Source organism: Parasteatoda tepidariorum, chromosome 10, assembly GCF_043381705.1.
Source record: "Parasteatoda tepidariorum isolate YZ-2023 chromosome 10, CAS_Ptep_4.0, whole genome shotgun sequence".
Classification (NCBI taxonomy): domain Eukaryota; kingdom Metazoa; phylum Arthropoda; class Arachnida; order Araneae; family Theridiidae; genus Parasteatoda; species Parasteatoda tepidariorum.
In genome coordinates this window covers 70,597,349-70,621,336 of record NC_092213.1, presented here as the reverse complement: position 1 = coordinate 70,621,336, position 23,988 = coordinate 70,597,349, and the positions used below count along the sequence as shown (strand labels likewise).

Here is a 23,988-nt window from a genome sequence, read left to right as displayed (position 1 = left end):
TTATCATTATATCCATTATAAATAAAAATGGATATAAATGGATTGGTCTAACTTGCTACGATTTTTAATACGTAAATATATATTTGCTCTGAAGTTTCGTACGAATGCATTTCATGGTTATCTACTATTTCGAAAGAAATTTTTTTAAATATTTATAGCATAAAATCTTTGCTTCGTTAAAATAGAAAAAATACCAATATTCACGACGAGATCTAGATCCGGGGTTTCCAACTTACATGAGGCCCGGGGGTCGTAATTAAAAACACCAATGAAATGGCGGGCCGCAACTTTATCGAAATTTTATATAGGACTCTTTTATGTTTGAAGGAATGTTAAATATTACTGTCAGATTTTTATAAAGTTGTATAAAACAAACGTATGGAATTATAAATTAAAATTAGAAGTAGATTATTGAGCAACATAGACGATTATTTTTGTATTTGAATAAATATTTTCTTGGATGCAAAAGCTGAGAAAAAAAATTTTCTTGCGCTGTTGGTATGTTAAATTTCGCAGAAACGAAAAAATTAGGTTTTTTTAACGAAGCAAAAGTATTTTAAACCCATATAGACTTTTTACGAAAATTGTCCGCAAAAAATGACAACTAATATATTTTAATTTTCGGACCACAAAAAGTTATATTATCAAAACACAGCGTGAATAACATGCTTTACAATAAATATTAAATATGGGAGAATTATTAACAATGATAATATCGCGATAATTATCGACAAAGATAAGTATCGAATATGGTTATATCGTAATGATTATTGTCAATGTTATTTACCAAACACGATAATATCTTGGCAACTATCGTCAACGATATAAATATCAAATAAGAAACTATTTTAATAATTATTGACTACGATGCTATAGTGATTACCGAGTATACTTTATCGATGAATTATGGGTATAATGACTATTTTTTAAAACAAAGTATGTTTAAAAAAATTGTTTATAAAAATGTTTTTTCTTCATTTGTTTTACAAAAATATTATCAAACGTAAATTAGTTAAATGGGAAAATATTGCGATGCATAGAGAAACAGTGATATTTTTTAGCGATGAATAGCGATTTAAAAATTTCCTTGACGCCCAGCAAAATGAAATTTGGCAATTTTAATTTTATTATTTTTTTTAAGTTTTTATATTTATCGAATGTATTATTAGAATTAATTAAAAAGTCTCGTTTTTTTTTTTTTCAATGAAAGAATATTATGTAAAACAAAAATATTCGTAACTATGCAAGATCTAATCGCTGTTTTCGTTTATTTACATGAGAACAGGTTGTTCGAAAGCGTCACTATATTCTTATCATTTGCTATCTCACAAATCCAAGAGGCGCGAGTTTGATCTTTACTATTACGTCTTTAAAAGCCACAATCAAAACAAATGATTTATCAGACCAAAATCGATTGACGGAAAAATTTTTGCTCGAAATTTTAACTCCAACCTTGAAGGAGCCTGGATACAGAGAAGTCCCTGCAAGGATTGGATATTTGGAACACTCCTTCAGAATCCCGTTCTCTGATTGGTTTAGCTTTCTCTGTATTTAAACATGCAACCTGATTTTTGTTACAGAATTCAATGGAAACTGAGAGAGTAAGTACAATATTGTATCTCTTGTAAAAATATTAAATTCTCAATTACTTTTTTCGCAAAAATTGATCACTGTTCTTGTTAACGAATGCTAGTTTGTTATTAAAGTTTAATTTTTTGTTTCGGAGGAAATTTAATGTTGTTTTTGCTGTGTAATTTATATTTATTTGATTTTATTTTTTCAAGATGTCTACCTTCGGGTTATTATTTTGCATGAGCTATTCATGAATATACCTTTCTCGTTCCTTATGCCCCTGAATAATTATCTAAAAATTCTTCCTGGTATCTGTTGCGCGTATTGTTCGAATTAATAACTTTCCCACCGCTGTAAGTAATTTTTTCTCATTGTTAAAATGGATGTTATTACAATAATAATTGTATGCTCCATATTTATGTTGCCGTAAGTTATTTTGGCATGACCTATTTAAGAATGAGCTGTACTTGTTTACGATTTCGCTGTATAATTTTTTGTGAGCTTTGCTTTTAACTGTGTTTTAATTCATATTTAACTAACATCGTATATCTTCTCAGGTCGATAGTCGCGGGCAGTTTTAATCAATCAATAAAATCGAAGTGTAGCTTTAGATTTGTAATAAACTATTGAATGCTTACTATCATTATTTTTTAATTAGAATTTATCCAGCCTATTTATTCCTTGAAGTTCGTTTTGTTAAGAAAGCTTGTACTTATTTTTTTTAATAAGAATAATTTATTCAGTTTATTTTACCCTTAATTAAAGTTTGTCTCGTTAAGAAAGCTCCTTATTATAACAATAGATTATTCAGCTTATTTATTCCTTAATTTATGTTCTCGTTGAGTTAGCTTATTTTTTAATTAAAAAAAAAAATGGTTAATCTTCTGTGATTTATTCCTTTAATTATATTTATAGTCGTTATAAAAGCTTAAAGTTGATATCTAGAAATTTGAATATTGTCAGGGTAAAAGCTACAATTTTTCTTTACGCCTCGCATTTTTATTAAACAAAATACAAGCTAGTAGTTTGATGTATCTTTTTGTGCTTGTCTACATTTTTGGAGAAATTTAGATGTTAAAATCTAAATTAAGCGAAATAAAATTTAATTTTAAATAAATTTAAAGGAGCTGTTTTAAAGCAATAAGTCGTCACTCTGTTCATTTTGGAATTTTATTTAAATAGAAGTGTAAGGTAACTTTTTTTAAAATATTTCAAAAGTATATAAATATATATTTCTGTTCAATTTATTTTTAAAAATTTGAAATGGGTAATAAAGTCTATTTTAGCAGTATTTTGATTAAAAATATGATTTTAAACAATCAGTACACCATATGTTGGTTTTTCTGGTCTTTCAAAAGCAATTTCTTTCCTCTTGTGTGCCTTGTCTTTAATTTGTTCTTTAAAACGTATCTTTTTTTTCTATTTTTAAAATGTTCCTGTCATACTGTTATGCAACTCCTTTTAGAAGGAAGTTGGACTCTTGCCATAAAGTGTTTTGCAATGAATTTTCAAGTTAATTCCCAAAATAGTATCAAAATTTTTCTTCCATTTTGTTTTGTATTATTCTGAGTATTATCAATAATGAACTACAATGAATCAGTCCACCAAATCTATGTAACCAACAGACACTTTTTTATTGCACAAAGTTTAGGTATTTTTTTAATTATTCAAAATGTGTTATGAATTTCTATTTTTAGTTTTTGGTTTCTTACCAAACTCATCGCTCTTTAACACTCTATTAATTTTAGTGAAATTTTTAATTTGAAAAGCATTAGTTTTTTTCCCCCTAATGTTACTCTACTTAATATAAAATGTGCCTTTTTTTTTTTGTAACTTTAACTTTTGTTTTATATTTTAGACAATTTTTAATTTTGCATAAGAAATGAAATGTAAAAAAAATAAATAAACGTGAGACAAAATAATACTTTTCGGACCTTTTAGATTGATATGAAATTTAAAAAAAATAGATTTTAATAAAAACAATCATGTTAGAGGTCAATATGTCTATAATATATAATCAGGGAATTGACAAAGTGCAGTTTTAGTCATTAATTTCATCACTGTATGCAAATTCAGCCTTGCTTATTTTTTAAAAAAAATTAAAAATTAACAGTTTAATTTGCAGTTTTTCCATTTTCTTTCGCTGTTGTATTAGACTCAACTCAAATCGATTATTCTACAACATTTTTAGAAAGCTTAGTAATTTTTTTTGAAAAGTAAATAATTTCTTATTCTGGAAAGTGGATAATAATAAATTTAAGTGGTTTTAAATTTTAAACTATTAAATGAATGTACGTTTAAAAGAAAAATGCTTCTTTAAATGTTCATTTTCTCATAATTTTCAGTTTAAATAGTTAAAAAAAAATTCTACCTGTTAATTAGTTTTTTTTTTTTTTGTAAGAAAAGTATGCACAGAGATTGCTTTTTAGCATGCCTTTAATTATTTTTATAAATTACAAATTTGTCTCATATTTTGATAATGAGAGAGAATCCATTTTTGAAGTCTACTCAAAAGTTAGTATGAGAGAATAATTTATAAATTGTTGAGGATAAAACTCAGTTATTACGTAATATTACGAATTTTGATAAGTATTTGTGATAAGTGAGTGCCCTTTAAAAACTCAGTCCTTTTTCAGACAGAAAGCGCCCTGTCCTTTTTTTTATTCCTAGGGAGAACTCTGATTATATACGTGTTGTTAATATTATAGAGTGATGCTATACATACAAATTTTACTTATTAACAATTGTTTTTTATTTTGTAGCCTATTATTATTATGAAAAACACAAGTTACCGAACAAAGTCTAACAAACATCTAGTCAGTCGTGGTACTGAAATTTCTATATATTGGAGTAGTATATCGTCTAGTAGTATGAAATTATAGTTAAACGAAAATATCCACAAGGCAGTCATCCATACCAAGCAGCTCTTAAACGTTTTTATGTAAGTATTCTTGTCTCATTGTTCTATTTTAAATTTCTTTGTTTTAGAAACCAATGCAGTGATTTTTTTATAGCTGTGAACTTTACACCATTTATAAATATCATACTTTCAGACTTTAAACGTTCATATCTCTATGAAAAAAGATCAAACTCTTCTAATTTTTGCTTAAATAGTTCTTGGTGATGTATATGCTTTCTTGAAATCTTTATGAACTTTTAAAAAATTCAACTATTAAAAGTTACTGACAGCTGGCACTAGTCTAAATGACCTGAAAAGTTATTTTAATCAAAATATTTAGAACTGCTTTAAGTTTCTTTAAATTGAGTTATGTGCCTCAAGCTACTAAATATGCTGTTATTGTTCCTTTGTATTTGTTGTTTTAGTGCAAAAATAAGCTTATAATTCTTTTTTGTATTACAGTTTCATCGAAAAGCAAGCAGATTTTTAGAATACTTTGTTCAATATTTGAGTAACTTATTTGAAGTAATATCAAAATGGTTGGTTTATCTGCACCTATCAAAGAACCCACTGTGGGTGTGAAGTTTGTAAGTGCTGGTGTAGCAGCATGTGTTGCAGACATGATAACTTTTCCTTTGGACGTTGCTAAAGTCAGACTTCAGGTAATAATTATGGTCATATAACTTTTGTCAATTTTTAATTGTCTTGACATAAATTATAAGAATTACGGATATAACGGGTTTTTGCTTAAACCAATAGAGCAGACTCCAAATTTTTTAAAAAAAACTGCCGGTGATTTTATAGTTTAGCAGCGTTAACCGACCCATTGACCTGTTTTGCATTTTTTAAAAATGAAGAAAAAAAAGCTCGATTCTTTTGTGTTTATTCAGGAAAAATTTTAAAAGAAATAGATGCTTGCATTATAGCTGACACAAACTACAGCTAAGATTAAAATCTCCTTAACATAGAGCTAGTTATTAAAGGTTGTAAATTAGCCAACTGTTGTACATTAAAACACCCAATTTAAAAGTGAGACAGAGACTTCGTTTCTAAAATTCAAAAGGACACTTGACTATTGATATTAAAAAAAGGAATTTTTTTATTTGATAATTATAAAAATGTCTTTTTTTTTTAACATTAAATTTTAGTATTGAAAATTTTAAACTTTAAATTATTTCAATCGGAAGATTACCTAGGCATAGCTTCTGAAGGTAGTAGTCGACATATTTTTTAAAAAACTGTTTAAGAGTATAAAAATTAAAAGCAGTAGAATTGGAAAATAAGATATATTTAAACGTTCATCAGATTATTACTTCAAATTAACTCACATTTTAAATTATTGATAGAAATATAACTTTATTGAAATTAAAGGGGAAACAAAATCGGTAAGAATCTCAATGTTTTTTTGAAGCTCTGTGGCCAAGGAAAGTGAAAAAGTTGCAGTTTAAGTGCCTTATACTTAAGGTTAAGATATAGTTTTAAACTATATTATACTAAATACATTATCTAAATAGAATTATCGAGAATTTAGAGCAAATAAATGACTTAAGTATTTCATAAGTTATTAAGCTTTTTTTCAAATATGGTGATTTGGAACATTTTTTAATCCTAAATGAAATTATCAAACTCTCTGAATAATTTTCAAATTTTTATGAGTTCAAATAATGTATCATCAGATCAGCTTTACTAGATTAGTTAAACACTTAAAAATTTCAGAAAACCGTTACTTTTCTTCATATTAAGTTTGGGTCATTTTCAGAATTAACATTAAGGGTGGTGTCTAGAAATAGACTTAACCTAACAGTTATAACTGTTGTATGCTCACAACAGTTATGAAATTAGCATATTATTTGCAAAATAGTATTTCATGTAATGACAAAGCATTAAAAAAAAGAAAAAAACTTTAATCTGAAGACTTGTAAAGGTAAAACTGACTTGTTAGTACAAATGTGAATTACTCTGTAGCTTTTTTAATTTAATTTTCTTTTCTTATTTATTGAAATTTATTTCTTTAGATTCAAGGTGAAGGCATATCTGCTGCGAACTCAGCCATGGCATCCAAGAGAGGCATGTTTGGAATGTTGGTTAACATCGTACAGAAGGAAGGACCCAAAAGTTTGTACAATGGTTTATGTGCTGGCCTCCAAAGACAGATGTGCTTTGCCTCTGTTCGCATTGGACTTTATGACTCTGTGAAAAATCAATACAGTGCTTTAGGTACAAATAATTGGTCATTCATTATTACATGTTATTCTTAAATTTTTTGCTAATTTAATTATCTAGGGAAGTTTTTAGCTCTAATTATAGTTGTAAAGAAAATAGATATTCAATCTCTAAATTTATATTCTAATATTGCTGAAAATTTTCAGTTATATTATATATCAGCAAAAGGACGTTTTAAATATATTTGATTGTAAAAATTTACATACACAAAAGATGTATTTAATTTTATGTTTTCAAAATATATGCATTAAAAAAGGGTTTTTATGAGTGAAAATTTTACCTTCTAGTTATTTTACTTTAATGAGATCAAAAAGGAAGTCATAATTCATAAGTAACAATTTTAAAAAAATGATTTTTGTCAAATTTTTAAGTATTTCTGTTTTGTTTTATTTGTTATTTTGTTAATTTTTTGTGTGTTCTTTTTTATTTCATCGCTTTGTTATTTTACTAGTTTAGTTGTTTTTAATCTTTATCTGACAGAGAAAAGGGAGCGTTTGAAATAATGAATGAAATACTAAGCTAATATACTATCAAGTGTGTTTTATTTTGTGATTTAAAAGTAATAAATGTTGAATTGCGTTATATAAAATCTGTATGTAGGCATTGAACTTCTCTCATTCTTTCATTTATTCCTTATTTTACATTTGTATCATACCTAATTGCAGAATAAGTAGCTATTAAAAATATTCATAACAGTTATAAGACGTCATTAATTAATACTATGCAGATTATTTGCGAAACAAAAAAAAAGAAATTATTTAGTGTTATTTATTGGCAGTATATTTTGTATAAAATAATTTTATCTATTTTACTTTTGCATAACTAGTTTGATCTAGAGTAGTTTTTGATTTCATACAACATTAAAAATATTGATTATCTTCTTATTTCTAGCTTGTGAATTTTTTTTTGTCTAGATTATTAAATGGTTTTTATTAAATTCATTTAGTTCATAAACTACTTCAGTTTTTTTTTTTTTACCTATACATCCTATCCAAAAAATTGTTGATGACATTTGACATTGTTTTGTCTCATGTTACCCTCTTCTTTTCATAAGATTTTTAAAACTTTTTTCTTAAAAGGTGCTTATTTTTTGTTGCAAAATCTGGCTACACAATCTGTATAAATAAGTTTTCAAATTTTGATATATTGTATTGTTGACATGAATGCAAAATGTATTGTATTTATTTTTCTGCGTGAGTTTTTATAATGAGACGGATTTCTTTTATTTTTGTTTTAATCAATTTATTTCATTTCTATGAAGTATTTAAATAAAAAGTTTCCTTGTCAATATTTAATATTTTAAGAGTGCTAAACTTTAAAGTCATTTTAATCTTAAATTTTCTGTGTGTTCATTAATTAAAAAAATAAATTTTAACAAAGTAGAATGAATTAATGTTCTATTAAATAATGAATTTACTACTATAATAACTACATTAAATACATTTTATATTTAAGTTTAATGTAAATCATAAATGAAATATAATTTTTGTATTTTATTCACCATAAAAATCGTTAAGTATAAAATACTCCATGCTAAGCTTTTATTAGTTTTCTAAAGCATATTTTGTTAACCTTCCCAGCTTCTGGAAATGTACCTGCTGGACATGTAGGGATACGTATCCTTGCTGGTATCACTACTGGTGGGATGTCTGTAATATTTGCCCAGCCAACTGATGTTGTTAAGGTCAGAATGCAGGCACAAGTGACCGGGGTGGCTCCGCGTTATGTAGGAACCATGAGTGCTTACAAAACCATTGCAGTTGAAGAAGGAATGAAAGGATTATGGAAAGGTAATGCTGACATTTTCTTTTTCATTCTTTCCTTTTGTTTGTTATGTATTCTCTTTGAACAAGTAAATTGTCATATGTATTTGTTAAATGGAAGTATCAATTAAGTTACTTAAAACGTGAAGGAAGCTATTGTGATATTAACTGCTCTTTTTATGAGTTTTTAAAGGATTAATTAGTGATGTGTGATATGAAGCTGTTTTAAAATTTAAAAACTATTTAAAATACTTGGAGAAAAATAAACTTTTGTAATGTTTTAATAAATTGTATAGAAGTTGAAAAAAAAATTATTTACATTAAAGTAAATTACCAGCAAAGGTTACAAGTTATAATCAAGGTTAAAAGCATTTAATTATTTTTCGAACAATATTTTATGTTAGTCATAAAATAAATTTTAAATTCACATGAATTTATATTTAATTTTTTCCATAGAAATAATTGTTATTTAAACTATAGTACTCTGTTTTACTTTGAGATTAGGAAGCACTAATGTTGTGTTAATATAAAAATTTATTTTTCAATGTAACTGTTAATATAATTATAACTTATAATGTTTTTAAGGTTAACTAAGTTTAATGTTAAATATTATACAGGATATATTAAACATTATACGGTCTAAGTTTTATATGATTATTAAAGTAAACTTCTATTATTTCACAACAAGATATAAATACTGCAATTTATTTGTATTGATTTTGATTTGTGCTTTAACTATGCTTCTCTTTTCAGAAGTTTGCCGGGGTCCATTTATGGAGTGAGCTTGTTTTTTCTCATGGAGTAGATCCTTTTGAAAAAACAAGCTGTTTATTAATCTAGTTTTTAATATATCCTCATATGCCACCTTTTTGATGAGAAGATTGAATAATGTTTATAGTTTTTGTTTAAATGTAATCCAAACATCCATTCAAATTTTATCTTCATTTTTTCATTTTCTCAGTTTAAAATTAAAATTATTGTTAAATCAAGAGCATTTAACTATTTTATTTATCATAATAAGGATTTTAAGTGTTTAATTTTTTTTTAATTATGTAATTTGCATGTTGAATTCAGTTTTTATAGTATTAATAATATTAAATTTAAAATAATTGCAAATTTAAAAATTATTAAAATTTAAAATTACAAAAATTTTTAGCAATATATATATATATATTTTAATTGTATAGTTATTATTTTTTTTTATTATCAAAAAGGTGGTTACAGCATTGTTTTGAAAGTCATAAACTTAAAAGAAATTATAAAAGCCAACATATTATTTTTATCTTGTGATGCAACGAAATGAATAATGTTTATTGTAATTGCTAATGTCAATAGATAATCTTGTGAGTTTTTAAATTCAAAATGTAAAACTTTATCTTTAGAGACTTTAATGATACACTTTTCGGAAATGAACTGATATATAAAGTTTATAGCCTATTTACCGAAGGTAGTTTATAGGCACATAGTAAGAATCACTTTGTAACACTACATTAGGAAAAAATCGCTAAATGCTAGGTTTGAATATTTATAAGTAATGCTTACATCATTTTTGCGACAGTAGATTTATAGGAATCTCATTTCATCAGCTACTTAGTTCTCATGTTAGGTTGTTTAAGGATTTATAATATCTTAAAGTTTTTGTTCTATTGTGAGCAATAGTGCCTTTGCTGCATTCATGCATATTTCGACGAGTTATTTGAATATTAAACAGTTTGAAATATAAATGTGTTTATACGTGTTGTATGCACGTAATTTCTGTAGCTTCGTGTTCTGTATACTCTTCTTAGCCTGATACTGGTATGAAAAATAAACTAACATTAGAGGCATATTTCTTTTGAATGTTTTGTTTGCTCAGAAATTCTCTGAAAAATTTTTCAAGAATAACAAGCAGCTTTTTTACAAAGATCTTTTAGAATGTGGTTTTAGTCAGCTGAGATTTCTTGGAATGTGGTTTTAGTCAGCTGAGATTTCTTGGAATGTGGTTTTAATCAGCTGAGATTTTTTGGAATGTAGTTCTAGTCAGCTGAGATTTCTTGGAATGTAGTTCTAGTCAGCTGAGATTTCTTTGAACGGGGTTCTAGTCAGTTGAGATATTTCAGAATGTGGCTATAATCATCTAAGGTATCTTAAATCATTATGTTGTAAGAAACAGATCACTCGATTAAGACTCTCTCTCATTATCCGTGTCTATTATTCTGCTGTAAGCAATAGAAATCTTTCAGCTGTTCTAAACAATGCAAGTTTCTAATATTTAGATGCTCCGTTTTAATCAGGTTTAGTATTTTGCTGTTTTAAACAATTGACAACCTGGGTGCTCAAATATGAAGAGAATGTGTTGAACTTCACGGATAGTTCAACTTTGACATTCCTAAGTTTTTGGTTTTCAAAATAAGAATTCTCTGTTTTGCTGCTCAAGTAACAATTTTTTAAAGATTAACAAGTACCTTTATTTTTAAAGATTTTTCGAATGTGGATTTGACGATCTGAGATCTTAGATACTACAAAAAAAAACCCGGTCTCTTAAGTGTGACTCTTGGTAAATACATTTCTAACATTCAGATGTAAGCAATTGAAGTCTATGATTAGTTGTTCTCAGCCCTATAAGTCCATAGTATTTAGCTATTCTAAGCAGAACCAATTTCTATCAACTAGCTATTTTTATCAAAAGAGAGCCTTATTACAACATGAATAGCTATTAGTTTGTACTTCACTTCATACATCAATTATAACACTTGTAACGATTGTCTTTAATTCAGTAGGGAAAAAAAATTATCATTGCAGTATAAATAGTCAAAATTTTATTTAATGAATTTTGTCATTGAAAGTTTATTGTAAAAAATGTGTGATTAATATACTGTACAAAGTTGTGTCATTATATTTATTTTTAATGTTATTTGACTGTTGGCTATAAGATTTAAAATTTTTGTAGTGTGCATGATTCGATTCCTATATCCTAATTTTAAACTTCCCCTCAATATTTAAAGCTTGAGGAAATGTTTAGGCACGTTGTTTAATAAATTTATATCTTGAATTATTATTTTTTGAATTGAAATATAGACTTGACCACTGGTGAGTTGGTCTTGTTCTGTATTTTTCCATGTTGTACTAAATCTGCCGTTTAATCTAGGTACTCTGCCCAACGTCACACGCAATGCTATTGTGAATGCTGCGGAGCTTGTCTGTTATGACCTTATAAAAGAGTTCATTTTACGCAAACAGCTAATGACTGACAATGTCCCGTGTCATTTCACATCTGCATTCGCTGCTGGTTTCTGTGCCACCGTGGTGGCGTCTCCAGTAGACGTGGTGAAGACACGTTTTATGAATTCGCACCATGGCCAATATGCAGGTGCTGTTGACTGTGCCATCAAGATGTTTAAAGAGGGTGGTTTAACTTCCTTTTACAAAGGGTTTGTTTTTGAAAATTAATATTTACTTTGAGTTTGTTTTAATAAACTGTTAAAAATTGTTAAGTTTGTTTTGCTTAAATGCATTTCAGGTACTGGGGATTTTTAGATTTTATCATCCCCAAAATTCCCCATTCAACAAATCATTCTGAGCAAACTTTTTTTTATAGGTGAAGTAAAATTTGCCACCCTAGAAAAATGACGCCAAAACTAAAAATTCCCCCAAAGCGCTTATGGTTTTACCAACGTGTGAATCGTCACTAAAATAACCCTCTGTACTTACCTTTTTTTTTTTTTTTTAAAGTGCTGATTGGTTGTGTGAATGGCTTGTGTGAATCATCACTGTGTGCATTTTCATTCAATTAAATTGTATGTTGTCTTAAAGTTTTTTCTGTATACAGTTTCTATCAATGTTGTGTATTCATTTTCATTTGACTACATTGATATCTTTATTTTCAAACTTGTAGTGAATGACTGCTTAAAAAAAAGGAGGAATGCAGTAGTGTTTAGTTGTTCACTGCTGTTACATTCCAATTTATTTTGAATTGAATCATCTTAAGTAACCTTTTGATGAAAAATATTTGTATATTGTAGTATTTGATCATACAATAAACAATTGTTTCCAGAATTTCTTCTTTTCTGCAAAAATAAGTAGAATTGATAATTAGGATTTGAGGATATTCCAAACTTCTACATAAATCTAAAATTCTTTGAGAAAGATATTTTATTTGTTTTCTTGCTTAAAAATATTTCTATTATCTTATTAGTTTTGCAACAATATTCTATGTTCTGATTTTTTGATATCCTTCAAGTCAGAACTATACAACATAGGAGCATTTTTTTCCCTTTCCTTATTTACTTAGTCTGAGTATTCTTTTAGCTATACAGTGTTTAGAACTTTCTTAATCAGTTTAAATTTTTTAAACAATTTAATGTGTTACTTAGATAAATTTTGAATTCAGATTCATAAATTTCTGATTTAGAGTTTATTCTTCTCTGTTTCATATAAAATAAGATGTTTTAATCTTTATATTCAATTTATCTGGCCTATGAGGTTGTTAGTGTCTTTTGATACTCTGATTTCAAATTGTTTTATAAATTAAGAGTTCTTTCATCAACTAAGTCCAATTGTTCGATACACTTCACATTATATTTTCAGCTGTCTTTGAGTTTCTCCATTTGTTTTCAAGATTTTCTATTTTTTTTATGCATTAATGTATGATTTATCATTTATGTGTATTGTATGTGAAAATCATGTTTTTGTCATTTTGTTTTTAATCATGTTCTTTGTACTGTAATTGCTTGATTCTGTTGTGAATCTCTAATCTCAGTTTAAAGTCTCTTTGAAACAAATTTACCATATGGATCAATTTGCTTTGCTTTCTATGATGAATAAAATAACCAAAGTTTCTGAAGATTACCATATCATTTATTTACAAGTATAAATTAATCAAAGAGGCTTTAATTTTGCCATCATTAAAATTGTTCTGATTCTATGTGAGTTTTGTCTTGCTCTGTGCACTTAATATCTTAAAATTTTTCTCTAATGACTAATGCTAAAATTAACCTCCTTTCATCATTGGAAGTTAGTTATTAACATTCAATAACCCAGTTTATTTTTTTTTTCATTTGGTTATTTGTATTTCTTTTACTATGTGTCATTTAAAAGATGGGCAAGTGTTATTTGACAAAAACTTAAAGTACTGATAAATTAAATAATTTATTACATTTTTTCTTTTTCAAATTCATATAAACCAACTTAATCTTTTTTGCCAGACTAGATTTTATTTCTTTTTGTTTAACAGAAAAGCACTTTGGTTATTTATAAAATAATGTTTTATTTATTGAAGCTGTTAATTTCTGATGTACACTCTTTAATTGTTACACTTAGCCCATCTTAAAAGGTTTTGCTAAAAATTGAATGATTTATCTATGAACTTTAAAATTGCACAGCAAATCTGACTTAAATATTAGTATCTAGAGTCTGGATTTACAAACATAAAATTTTTCAGTTACTCTTATAAAAAGCTTAATCTTTTACTTAAACTGTTTTCTCTTTATTTGTTATGCTATGTCTTTTATTGATTAAATTTTATTTGGTATATTCAATGGTACCTTGCAGGGATAGAAATAGAGAAAAGTGTTATAGTTTTTCCTTGATCTAAATGAGCATTAATTAATTGAAACATAATGTCCATGCCCTTTCTAGTTACTTTAAAATTTAGGAAAAGAGTAAATTTAACCATTAGAATATTAAAATGAAAGAAAAAGTGTAAATGAAGCTTTATATAAATTAATATTGTTTTTTAATTAGAAGTAGGTTATTATATTAAATGCTAAAAGAAAAAAAATAGAGGTTATTGAAGTGAAATTATGGAAAATTTTGTGGAACGTATACTATTCAAAATTATAATTTAGAAACTAAAACCAAAAGCCTAAACAAATCAGTTTACCAACCCTTTATACATGATTAACAGTGATTGGTTGCTTAGCTCCAAAGGAGGGACAGCTGATTTTTTTTTTCTTTCCCCATGGTGGACCAAGATAAGCCCACAGACCACTATTACTCCGGTTGTTGGGGTCTTTCAAGGAAAAACATCTTTAGTTGGCATATCAATTTAGTAAAGAAAAAACTTCAAACTCAAAAAGAAAAATGTAATTGAAATTTACATTGAGTATCATCAAATTATTTTTCTGTATTTTTTACTCTATTGTAAATTATAAATTAAGCTTTTAGTACTTGAATATCCAGACTCTGGTTAACAGTTTTTCAAATCTGAAATCAAATTTATAGTTTTACTTACCTATTATACCACAAAATACAGTGACTACTAGCCTATTCATAAGATTTAATATAAAATTCAATAGACTACTAGCCTATTAATTTTCCAGTTATTACATATGTTTTTTAATTTTTTCAAAAGCTACAGTTTTGCTGATATTGCTACTTCCGGTAACTAATAACATTTTAATAGCTAATGTAGTAATGGAATAGTAAAAAATATCAATTTAGGGACCTTCAAGTTAATAGCTAAATTTTAAACCGCTCTGCTTTTAAGTTGAGTGAGAAAAATTGAAAAACAATTTTTTTAAATGGTGTATTAAAAATGAAAGATAAAACTAAAACTATGATACTGAAATATGGGTGGTATTCATGCCTTATTTTGTGGTGCAATTGGTTTGCTAGATAATATTAAGATTTGGTGTCTACTTAATTTCTGACTGACATTAATCCTGTTCTTTAAGAGTATTGTTACATTGTGCTAATAACATGACAGGTATTAAGTATCTGAGCACTACTCTAGGTAAAATATTAGTTTCATTCAAAAATGTTTAGTCTTTTTTATTAATCCTGAGTTAATTTATCCTTTAGTGGTTGATGAATGTCAGTGACATTGATGAGATCCAATACTTGAAAAAATTCTTATAATTTTGCATTTCAATGTTTTCATGAATTCATTTGCAGAGGAAACATATAATGAAATTATAATTGATTAATTCATTCATAAACCTTCTTTTTATGTTCGAAGGGGCAAGTTTTATGTCCAGCGTAGCAATTAAGTTGACACCACATATGTATTCTATTGAACTGCTTGTAATTAAAAAAAATAATAATAAACCTTAATTTTTAAAAATTAATAAAATTATTTATTATTAAAAGTTAACTTTTTCTTCTTCAGTGTGATCAAAGCTGGTAGAGGAAGTAAATAGCAAAATTTCTTAGTAAAATATTTTATAAATAAATTTAAGGCCTTAAAGGTTGGTTTTTATTGGACGTTTTTAAGAAGTGCGTTAATTTTTCCTTTTTCAAAATGAAATATTTTATTTACCTTCAAAATTTTTTTCATAATTAATTATTAATTTAAAAATTAGAATGAGCCACTCAACATTGAATATATTTAAAATTGTGCATAAATTGTTAAGTGCTCAGAAAAAAAATTTTTAGTGCTAAGTGCTTTTTTTTTGTTGAAAAAGTTGGCTATGCACCCTGCTATAGCTCTTTGTTGAGAGAAGATTAATTATTAAAACTTTATACATGATGTTTTGTTTAATAAATGTATATTAAATTTCAGTCTACGCTAGTATGCAAATCTTTTTAAATAATAACAGACTAATTGAGTAGTTAACTATCTTTAGATAATGAACTGGAAATAAACTTTTTAATCATAAATAGCAAATTAATAATTTTTTTCATATCTATTTTTAATTATGCTTTAGAAATTTATAATTTTTCTTTCATAATGACAATTCTGAACATACAGAACTTGCTTTCAAAATTGTTCCAGCTTTTATATTCAACTTCAAAATATTGTTTTAAATAAATAAATAAATCATGACTTAATTAGCAGCATAAATATCCATTATCAAAATTTATATTGTTATTTACTACATTTATTTTTTGAATAAAACATGTCTACATTTTTCAGGAATAAACTTTTCTTTTATCTCTCTCTCATTTAATTTTGTTCTTTCCTTTAGGTTTATGCCTTCTTTCATCCGTCTTGGATCCTGGAATATTTGTATGTTTGTAACATTTGAACAACTGAAACGTTTCTTCACTCACGTCAGCCAGAATGGAAGAGTCATTTCTCCTGTACCCAAAGTGTACGCAGAAACTCCCGCCAAGATTGAGAATCATGTTGTTAGCTTGGAACGCCAACACTATCATTTTAACCCCGTGGTTATAAGTCAGTGGGAATAAGATATATCCAATTTCTCTTAGTATATTGGATACTAAACCTTATGCATTTAAAACATTGTTATATATATATAGTTTTGTTGCTGCTAAAGTTTTCTCTGGGAACCTTTTTTGAAATTTAATAATTAAAAATTTCATCTTTTTTTATGCTGAATGTTCGTAGGTTTTTGTTATAAATAAGTGACTAGTGCAAATAAAGTAGCTGTAGAGTGTAGATACTTACAACAGGATTAAAGATTTTTTTTTTTTAAATTGTGTAAAAAAGTAATTTGATCTAATAAAAAAAAATTTCAAGTTATTTTTGGCATAAAAAAAAAGAAGCATTTATTCCCTTGAAAATGAATGACTTTTTTCCCTGTATTTTAAGACAATTGTTTTTCAATCAACTTAGCCTACATGTGCTGCAATATGCATATGTAATGGTTAGAAAACTGCTGCTATTTTTGCACCTACTAAGTTTCAAAAAAATTTTTTTTACATGCCTTATTAATTTTTGAATAATTTACTTTAATTTTGTGATTTATTTATGCCATTCATCTTTCTTAATGGTATTACCCTGGAAAAAGTGCTATAACAGTTTCAGAAGATTTGTGATGCTATTATTCCATTATTGTTAACCAAACCAACAATATTGACTTGCTTAGTGCTTAACAATCAATTATTTGGGAATGATTTTTAATTTAGCAATCAAATAAAATTGTTTGCTTAAATGCAGTAAAAATGTCAATTAAGTAATCAAGTATAGTTTGAAGAATACTATTAAATTTTAAATAAGTTTTATCCGATTGAAGTTTAATTTAATTTTCATGAAAAAGTGTTTCCCTGGAAAACTGTTAACAGCTTATTTCTTTAAGCTGTAATTGTATTAGCTCCCTCTGAAATTCGGCTCGCAAGGTTGGTTGACTTGCCATATTTGTCCTTGTAATCCATGGCACGCAAGTAATTTCTGGCTTAAAAGATAATATTTTATTGTTTTCCTAGTTTTTAAATTCAAAATGCTGTTTTTGACTACAAGAGTTAAATATTCTGCTGATTAACTGATAAAATTGTAGTGTGTAGTATTTATAGTTATATTGTGTTTTTATTCGAGACAAAAGCCACTCATTAGCCTTCTAATGTTTCTTTTTTAAATTTCAATAATTTCTTGCGTGTCATGTGTAAATAATATATATTGTCTGTGATAAAACAATACAATTTTATCTTTGGTTATTGCTGTGTTTTTTTGTCTTGCTTTTTTTGTGGTATATTGTCATGTAACATTCCTTTTATATTGAAACACCCACTTTTCTCATTTAGTTTTGTCAGGTTGTCTTCCACCGTGTCATTTATAGAATTGAACAAAAATATCATTTTGTATTCTTGAATAAATTTTTGTGTGTTGATCTTGAGTTTATTTAAATTTTTTTTTTTTTTTTTGAAGAAAATTTTTGAATATTATGATACATGCTATTTGGCATAACAAATTTTAATAAAAATTTAAGTTTTCTGATGAAAAGTTGCATAGTGTTGATAAATTATGATTTGATTTTTCTTTGAAATTTATCTGATGTACCTGGAAAAGTTGGAATTTTTTTTTCCTTTCTGAATTTGAGTGGGAACTCTGCATTCTATTTATAGATCAGTAAATAGAATTTGGGGTGCATTCACTAATTTAATTTTTTCATGTGAATTCATGAAAGTGACAATTTGTGTTCCAAAGTTGTGCTAGCTCAGGGGATAGAGTGTTCGCTTTCCAATGCTTAGAACCGGGTTCGAATCGATGGCTGGTTGATACTGATTCCACATCCAGCTTTCACAGACCACATTGCTGGTGTTAAATATCCTCAGAGGTAGACTGATCAATGGTTGAAAAACCCCTTCAGGTTAACCGTGGGAGGTTTTCTTCTCCATGAAATGCTTTTGCAGGTTTGTTCCACCAAAAAGTCCCACGAAGGCAAATTTCTCCAAATACTTGATCCAGGAGTTCCCTTGTGTTCTGGATTGGTTCTAAAATTGCATTGTTACAGGGTTTAACATTAGTAGTCGTAAACCCAAAGAATTGGGTCTGCTGTTCAACGACAGTTATAAAAAAAAATGTGTGTGTGCTTTCATTTATTTGATTTGTTATTAAGATCACACAAATATAATTCTGCTTTTTGTTGACTTTACAACAAAGAATGTAATAAATTATTCTTAATTGACAAACTGAGGGGCTATATGGATTAAAGTATCTTATCTATTTTACCAAAACTCTATAATCGTATTAAAAAAAAAAAAGAGAAATTTTGATTCTCCTAACATGTGGGTGAAGTAGGTATTGTACTTATTTACCATTTTTAGAAGAAAAATCTTGCATGATACAAATTTTATGGTAAACATTAGTTGCATTAAAAATTTCAGTTGACCTCCTGTTACTCCTTACTTAAAATGAATTTAATATTAAAAAAAATTTCTAAATTGTAACCTGGGGTTTTTTCTTGAAAAAAACTTTGAAGTCAACTCGATTAAAAATTTTTAGATTTTGATTAAAAATATGTTACATTTTTAAATAGATTAGGGAACCATATTTTATTATTTAATTGTCTCTTAAAGATTGTCTCGGTAATTAAAAATAAAATTAAGTAAGAGTTCTGTTAGTATTGAAAGTTTAAGACACTTCTAGTTATTGATTTATAGTGAAAATACTAAATATATTATAATATATATTTTATTTGCGATAATGATTCCTTAAATTTGTAATATGAAATAATTTTTTCTTGAAGTTTTCTTTTTCTGAACCTGTGGCATATATGTAATTTTAAAAAGGCAAAATTTGCCCCTAAGGGAATGTCCACAAATTCTATGAAATATTAAAGCTACTTATTTATCAGACTAAATTTGTGGCTTTAAGAATTTCATTATTTTATGGTGAAAATCAAGCAAATCACTTAGTAAAATTTTTAAAAATCTTATATAACTCAGTGACAAATCTTGTTTATATTAGATTTATGATTTAAAAAAATTGATTAATCAATTTAACTCTTGAAATTTCAATAATCATACATTTGTCATTATGGAGATTTTAGGGACTTATTACCAATTTACTTATAATTATTTTAACAATGTACCTTTTTCTTCAAAATTATTGAATTTTTTTTTATTGAATCTTATCTTCCAAATGGAAGGAGCATTTTCTAATAAGTATTTTTTTTAAAAAAAAAAAAGCTTTCCAGCTTTGTAATAAAATTTTTTTTTTAACGTTTTTGTTTATGATTGTGAGTTAAATCTATAAAATTCTTTTTTGATTTAAATTTCTGCTTAATGAGTAATTGTATGAGGATTGTTCTGATAATTTTTTAGCTTTGCTAGAAGAGGATGTAATTTATAAAAACTTTGAGTGAGAGAATTCTACTTTCCTAGCCTTAATTGGATAGCTAATTATTGATTTAGAACTTTTTTTTTCTTTTTACCTTTTGTTCCATAATAAAATTTTTAATTGGTGTGAACAAATTATAAAAATGCTTTCAAACTTAGAATATAAACTATGATAATTAGGTTGAGTGGAATACATTTAATGAATTGAATCTAAAGAAATTAGCTTTTTAAAAAATAAATTCAGAATACTTCTAATCTGAAATAATTACTACCTTAAAAACAGCCTTGAAAAACACTTACTTTTTAGATTATCAGCTTAAGTGTTTTATGGGACAATTGTTAGATTGAATAATTAAAATCTGTTGAACATTTTTTGTTTATGTTTTATGGAATTATGTTGAAGATAAAAAAAATTTCAGCTTGATAAATAAGTTTAGTGGGGTAAACACTAAAAGCCTTCATAAAGTTTCCTATGTGATAATTATAAAATTTGAAACAATCAATCATAACTTTTAGAATGTGCTTCTGTGAATTTGGCCATACAATGGAAAATGGCAGTCTTTAAGCAATGTCACACTTGAATATGAAAAGGAGTGATAAATCACAAATCTTACTTAAATTAATTTTATGCATGATATATCAATATTTTAATTTTACCTTTATTTTAAAATGGTAAAATTGCTTTTTTCTTTAGATTTTATTATGTATATAAAAAAAAATATGCCTTTTAAGGAAATCCCTGTGAAAAGGGAAGTTTTAGGCAATAACACTTTCAAAAATAATAATACTAATAAAAGGTCGGTCATTTTCGCAAAAATTCAAGCTCTCTGAAAATAGAAATGATTAAATAATTTTAATTAAAGATTAAAATATGAGATATTTTCTATTATGTTAAGCCTTGTTTCTAAACTGCTAGAACTTTATGATTAAGTAACAGAATGTAATGTGTTAAAACATGACTAAGTGGTCGGGAAAAAAAATTTTCGACTACTTTTTGACCTTTTCTTTTTTGACGGAGTGGTATTTTATGATTTTGCTTAATTAATATGCATTTTAAAATTAAATATCACTATAAAAAAAAGTTTTTATTTTTAGTGAAATATTAAAACAATATCGTTTGATACTATTAAAAATGGCTAATTCTGATGGAATTAAGATTAAGCATGCTAATAAGATAAAACTAATTGAAAAATTAAAATATGTACCATGTTTAAAATATAATTAATTAATATTTATTTAAAGATATAATTGTTATTAATTTTAATTATTGAAATTTAACTATTTGCGAGGAAAATCGTAGCCCATAATTGTTACTTTCTTAATTATCAAGTTAATTTTGTTTATTATTCTAATGATAATGATTTTTTAAATAAAAGATATTTGGTACAAATTTTAATTTGTATTTAATAATACTCATGTCGGAAAAAATTTATTAAAAAGTACTTAAGTTAAATCTTTGTGTACCTGCATTGTATATACAACAGACGCCTACATCTGATGTTACTTTTTAAAAATATATTCTTACATAATTAATTTAACAAAAGTTAGCAATAAATAATTAAAACTGAAAAACATATTTGAAACAAGTTTTTAATTACGTATACGATTTATATTTATATGGTATTTGTGATTTAAGTCGACATATATTAAAAGGCATTCAACTTTGAACGAAAGAAAGTTCCAAACCTATTAGCTTTGAACTATTTTCATTTATTTATTCAGCCCATTAATTTTTTCATAGTTGTTTAAATGAAATATTTCCCCTTCTTAAATAACTGATTTGCTTAATGGATATTTTATAGATATTGATTAATTTTACATTTACATAAATTCATTTATAAACTGAAAAGTGTTAGAAATTTCAGGACAACATCCATTGCATATTATTAATATACAAAACTTCTAGATGGCGCCACTATACCTTAATACTTAGAAGAACTAGAGTGAAGTGAAGGCACTCTAGAGTGAAGTACTCCCTCAAGTAGTGGGTAAATCAAAAAAGCAAATTCAGTAGTAAACATTTATATTTCATAGCTGCTAACTTATAAGAACATAGAGGAAAAATTTTTTTAGTGGTAGTATATATTAAATCTCCAGTTTAAAGTTTCTAAAAACATTTTTCTTCTTGCCAAATCAATAATTAAAAAATATGTAGATATGATCTGTTTGTTAGCTTGTATAACCATTAAATGTTTAATTTTTAGAAAATATTTCTAACTTTAATTGTTGTTTTATTATCACTTAAATCTCTTTCAGCAACCGTACAAGTTGTCAGGTGTTGTAAATAAACGTATGTTATTTTTCCACGCTCTGTTTGATTTTACATGTTCAAACCATTAAACTTTTTCACTCTAAATTATTTACCACTAAATATTTAAAATAAAACATTTTATTATTAAGAATCTCTATTGTTAATACTAAGAATATCTATTAAGAATACTTTTTAATGTCAAAAGCTCATATTCCTCCCCTTAAAAATGAGCTGTGGAATTGATTATATCACAAACATTGCCAAGTAGTACGGCTGCTAAAATAATACTTTTTTTATTGGTAGCAACATTAGCGTGTCAAGTCTTGGAAGTTAAATGTTTCAAAAATATTTTTTAAACAGCCACAACGAATTAATAATTTACAAGATTAAGTAAATAAGATCTATTTGTAAGCTAATTATGATTCTAGATGTCTTGATAGTTTTGTTTTTAGAAGATTCTTCTATTCTTAATTGTTGTTTTACTACCACTTTGTAAAATCTTTTTCAACGACCTACCAAGTTTGCCGGTAAGAATGCTGTATGGAAAAAAATATTTATCTTTTAATAATAGAATTATCCTGAAAAATTTTTGATCAAATGATTGGGCTCTCAAATATGTTAATCAGTTACATAAAAACGTTCTTTCTCTTAATAAACATAACTTTATTTTGACAGATTATAATTTTGAGAATTATGATACTAATAGTTTGGACAGAACAGCTGTCAAAAGTTTTGAGACCTTGACGTTAGTTTTACCTCCTGCTAATTTCGACATATGTCGATAATTTTTTAAGCGATTTGAAAAATTTGTGCACGCAATTATAAAATTTCTTTAGCAAAAGATAATTCCACGCAAAAAGAAAGTAAAAATAATTTTTAATATTTATATAGTATTTTAATTAATAATAGAGAAAATAAAATTTGAATCTTAAAGTATGCAAATTTTTATGGCAACTAAAATTGGTCGAATAGTTCCTGAGAAATCAAATTTTATATATCTGATTTATAAAATTAGAACTCTAAATATCTGACTTTTTAAAAATTTGATTTCTCAGGAACTATTCGACCAATTTCGGTTGCCACATAAAATTAAATTGTTTAAAATGATACAAACATTTGTACAACCTACTACTCAATTTTTTTTCTAACTATATTTTTAAAAAAATAATAAGGAATAACTATTAAAAAGAGCACTGTAGAAATTTAGGTTAGTGATGAAGTAAATGTCATTTTTGATTTATAATTTATCGTTCGAAAATTAATTTAAAAACCGTACTATCTTATACCTGTCTATNTAATTATATAGTTAATAATAGTAAATAATTAATATAAATATTTAATAATTAATAATAGTATAAATAAAATTTGAATCCTAAAGTATGCACATTTTTACATCATTTTAAAGAACATAATTTTTTTATGGCGACTGAAATTGGTCGAATAGTTCCTGAGATTTTATATATCTGATTTATAAAATTAGAACTCTAAATATCAGACTTTTTAAAAATTTTTATTTCTCAGGAACTATTCGACCAATTTCGGTTGCCACATAAAATTAAATTGTTTAAAATGATACAAACATTTGTACAACCTACTACTCAATTTTTTTTCTAACTATATTTTTAAAAAAATAATAAGGAATAACTATTAAAAAGAGCACTGTAGAAATTTAGGTTAGTGATGAAGTAAATGTCATTTTTGATTTATAATTTATCGTTCGAAAATTAATTTAAAAACCGTACTATCTATTTCTCAGTTTTTCTGTCGAAGATATTTTAAAAATAAATAAACTAGGGCAAAATTTATATTTTTAGCATTTAATTCAAGTTGATTTTGATTAA

The 23,988-nt window shown here is 26.1% G+C and overlaps 1 protein-coding gene across 3 annotated transcripts; it reads left to right on the top strand.

The window, feature by feature from the left end:
* Nucleotides 1-1,344: 1,344 nt before the first annotated feature.
* LOC107452884 (dicarboxylate carrier UCP2) lies at nucleotides 1,345-17,945 on the top strand. 3 transcript variants are annotated; one of them, XM_016069506.4, is made up of 7 exons: nucleotides 1,345-1,601; nucleotides 4,335-4,513; nucleotides 4,934-5,133; nucleotides 6,487-6,688; nucleotides 8,275-8,484; nucleotides 11,585-11,867; nucleotides 16,344-17,945. In XM_016069506.4, exons 3-7 carry the CDS (start codon nucleotides 5,008-5,010, stop codon nucleotides 16,564-16,566), a joined length of 1,044 nt encoding a protein of 347 aa, XP_015924992.1. In that variant the 5' UTR covers nucleotides 1,345-1,601; nucleotides 4,335-4,513; nucleotides 4,934-5,007; the 3' UTR covers nucleotides 16,567-17,945. The 3 variants fall into 3 exon arrangements, with proteins under 3 accessions (XP_015924992.1, XP_042899328.1, XP_015924993.1); XM_043043394.2 differs by lacking the exon at nucleotides 1,345-1,601 and adding an exon at nucleotides 1,785-1,925; XM_016069507.4 differs by lacking the exon at nucleotides 1,345-1,601 and adding an exon at nucleotides 3,038-3,223.
* Nucleotides 17,946-23,988: the final 6,043 nt, after the last annotated feature.

Bases quoted from the DNA above. Each gene is read 5' to 3' on its own strand.
- LOC107452884 (XM_016069506.4), top strand. From the start codon at position 5,008: ATGGTTGGTTTATCTGCACCTATCAAAGAACCCACTGTGGGTGTGAAG. The intron at 5,134-6,486 runs GTAATAATTATG...TTATTTCTTTAG, and splicing joins TTGCTAAAGTCAGACTTCAG to ATTCAAGGTGAAGGCATATC. The intron at 8,485-11,584 runs GTAATGCTGACA...CGTTTAATCTAG, and splicing joins AATGAAAGGATTATGGAAAG to GTACTCTGCCCAACGTCACA.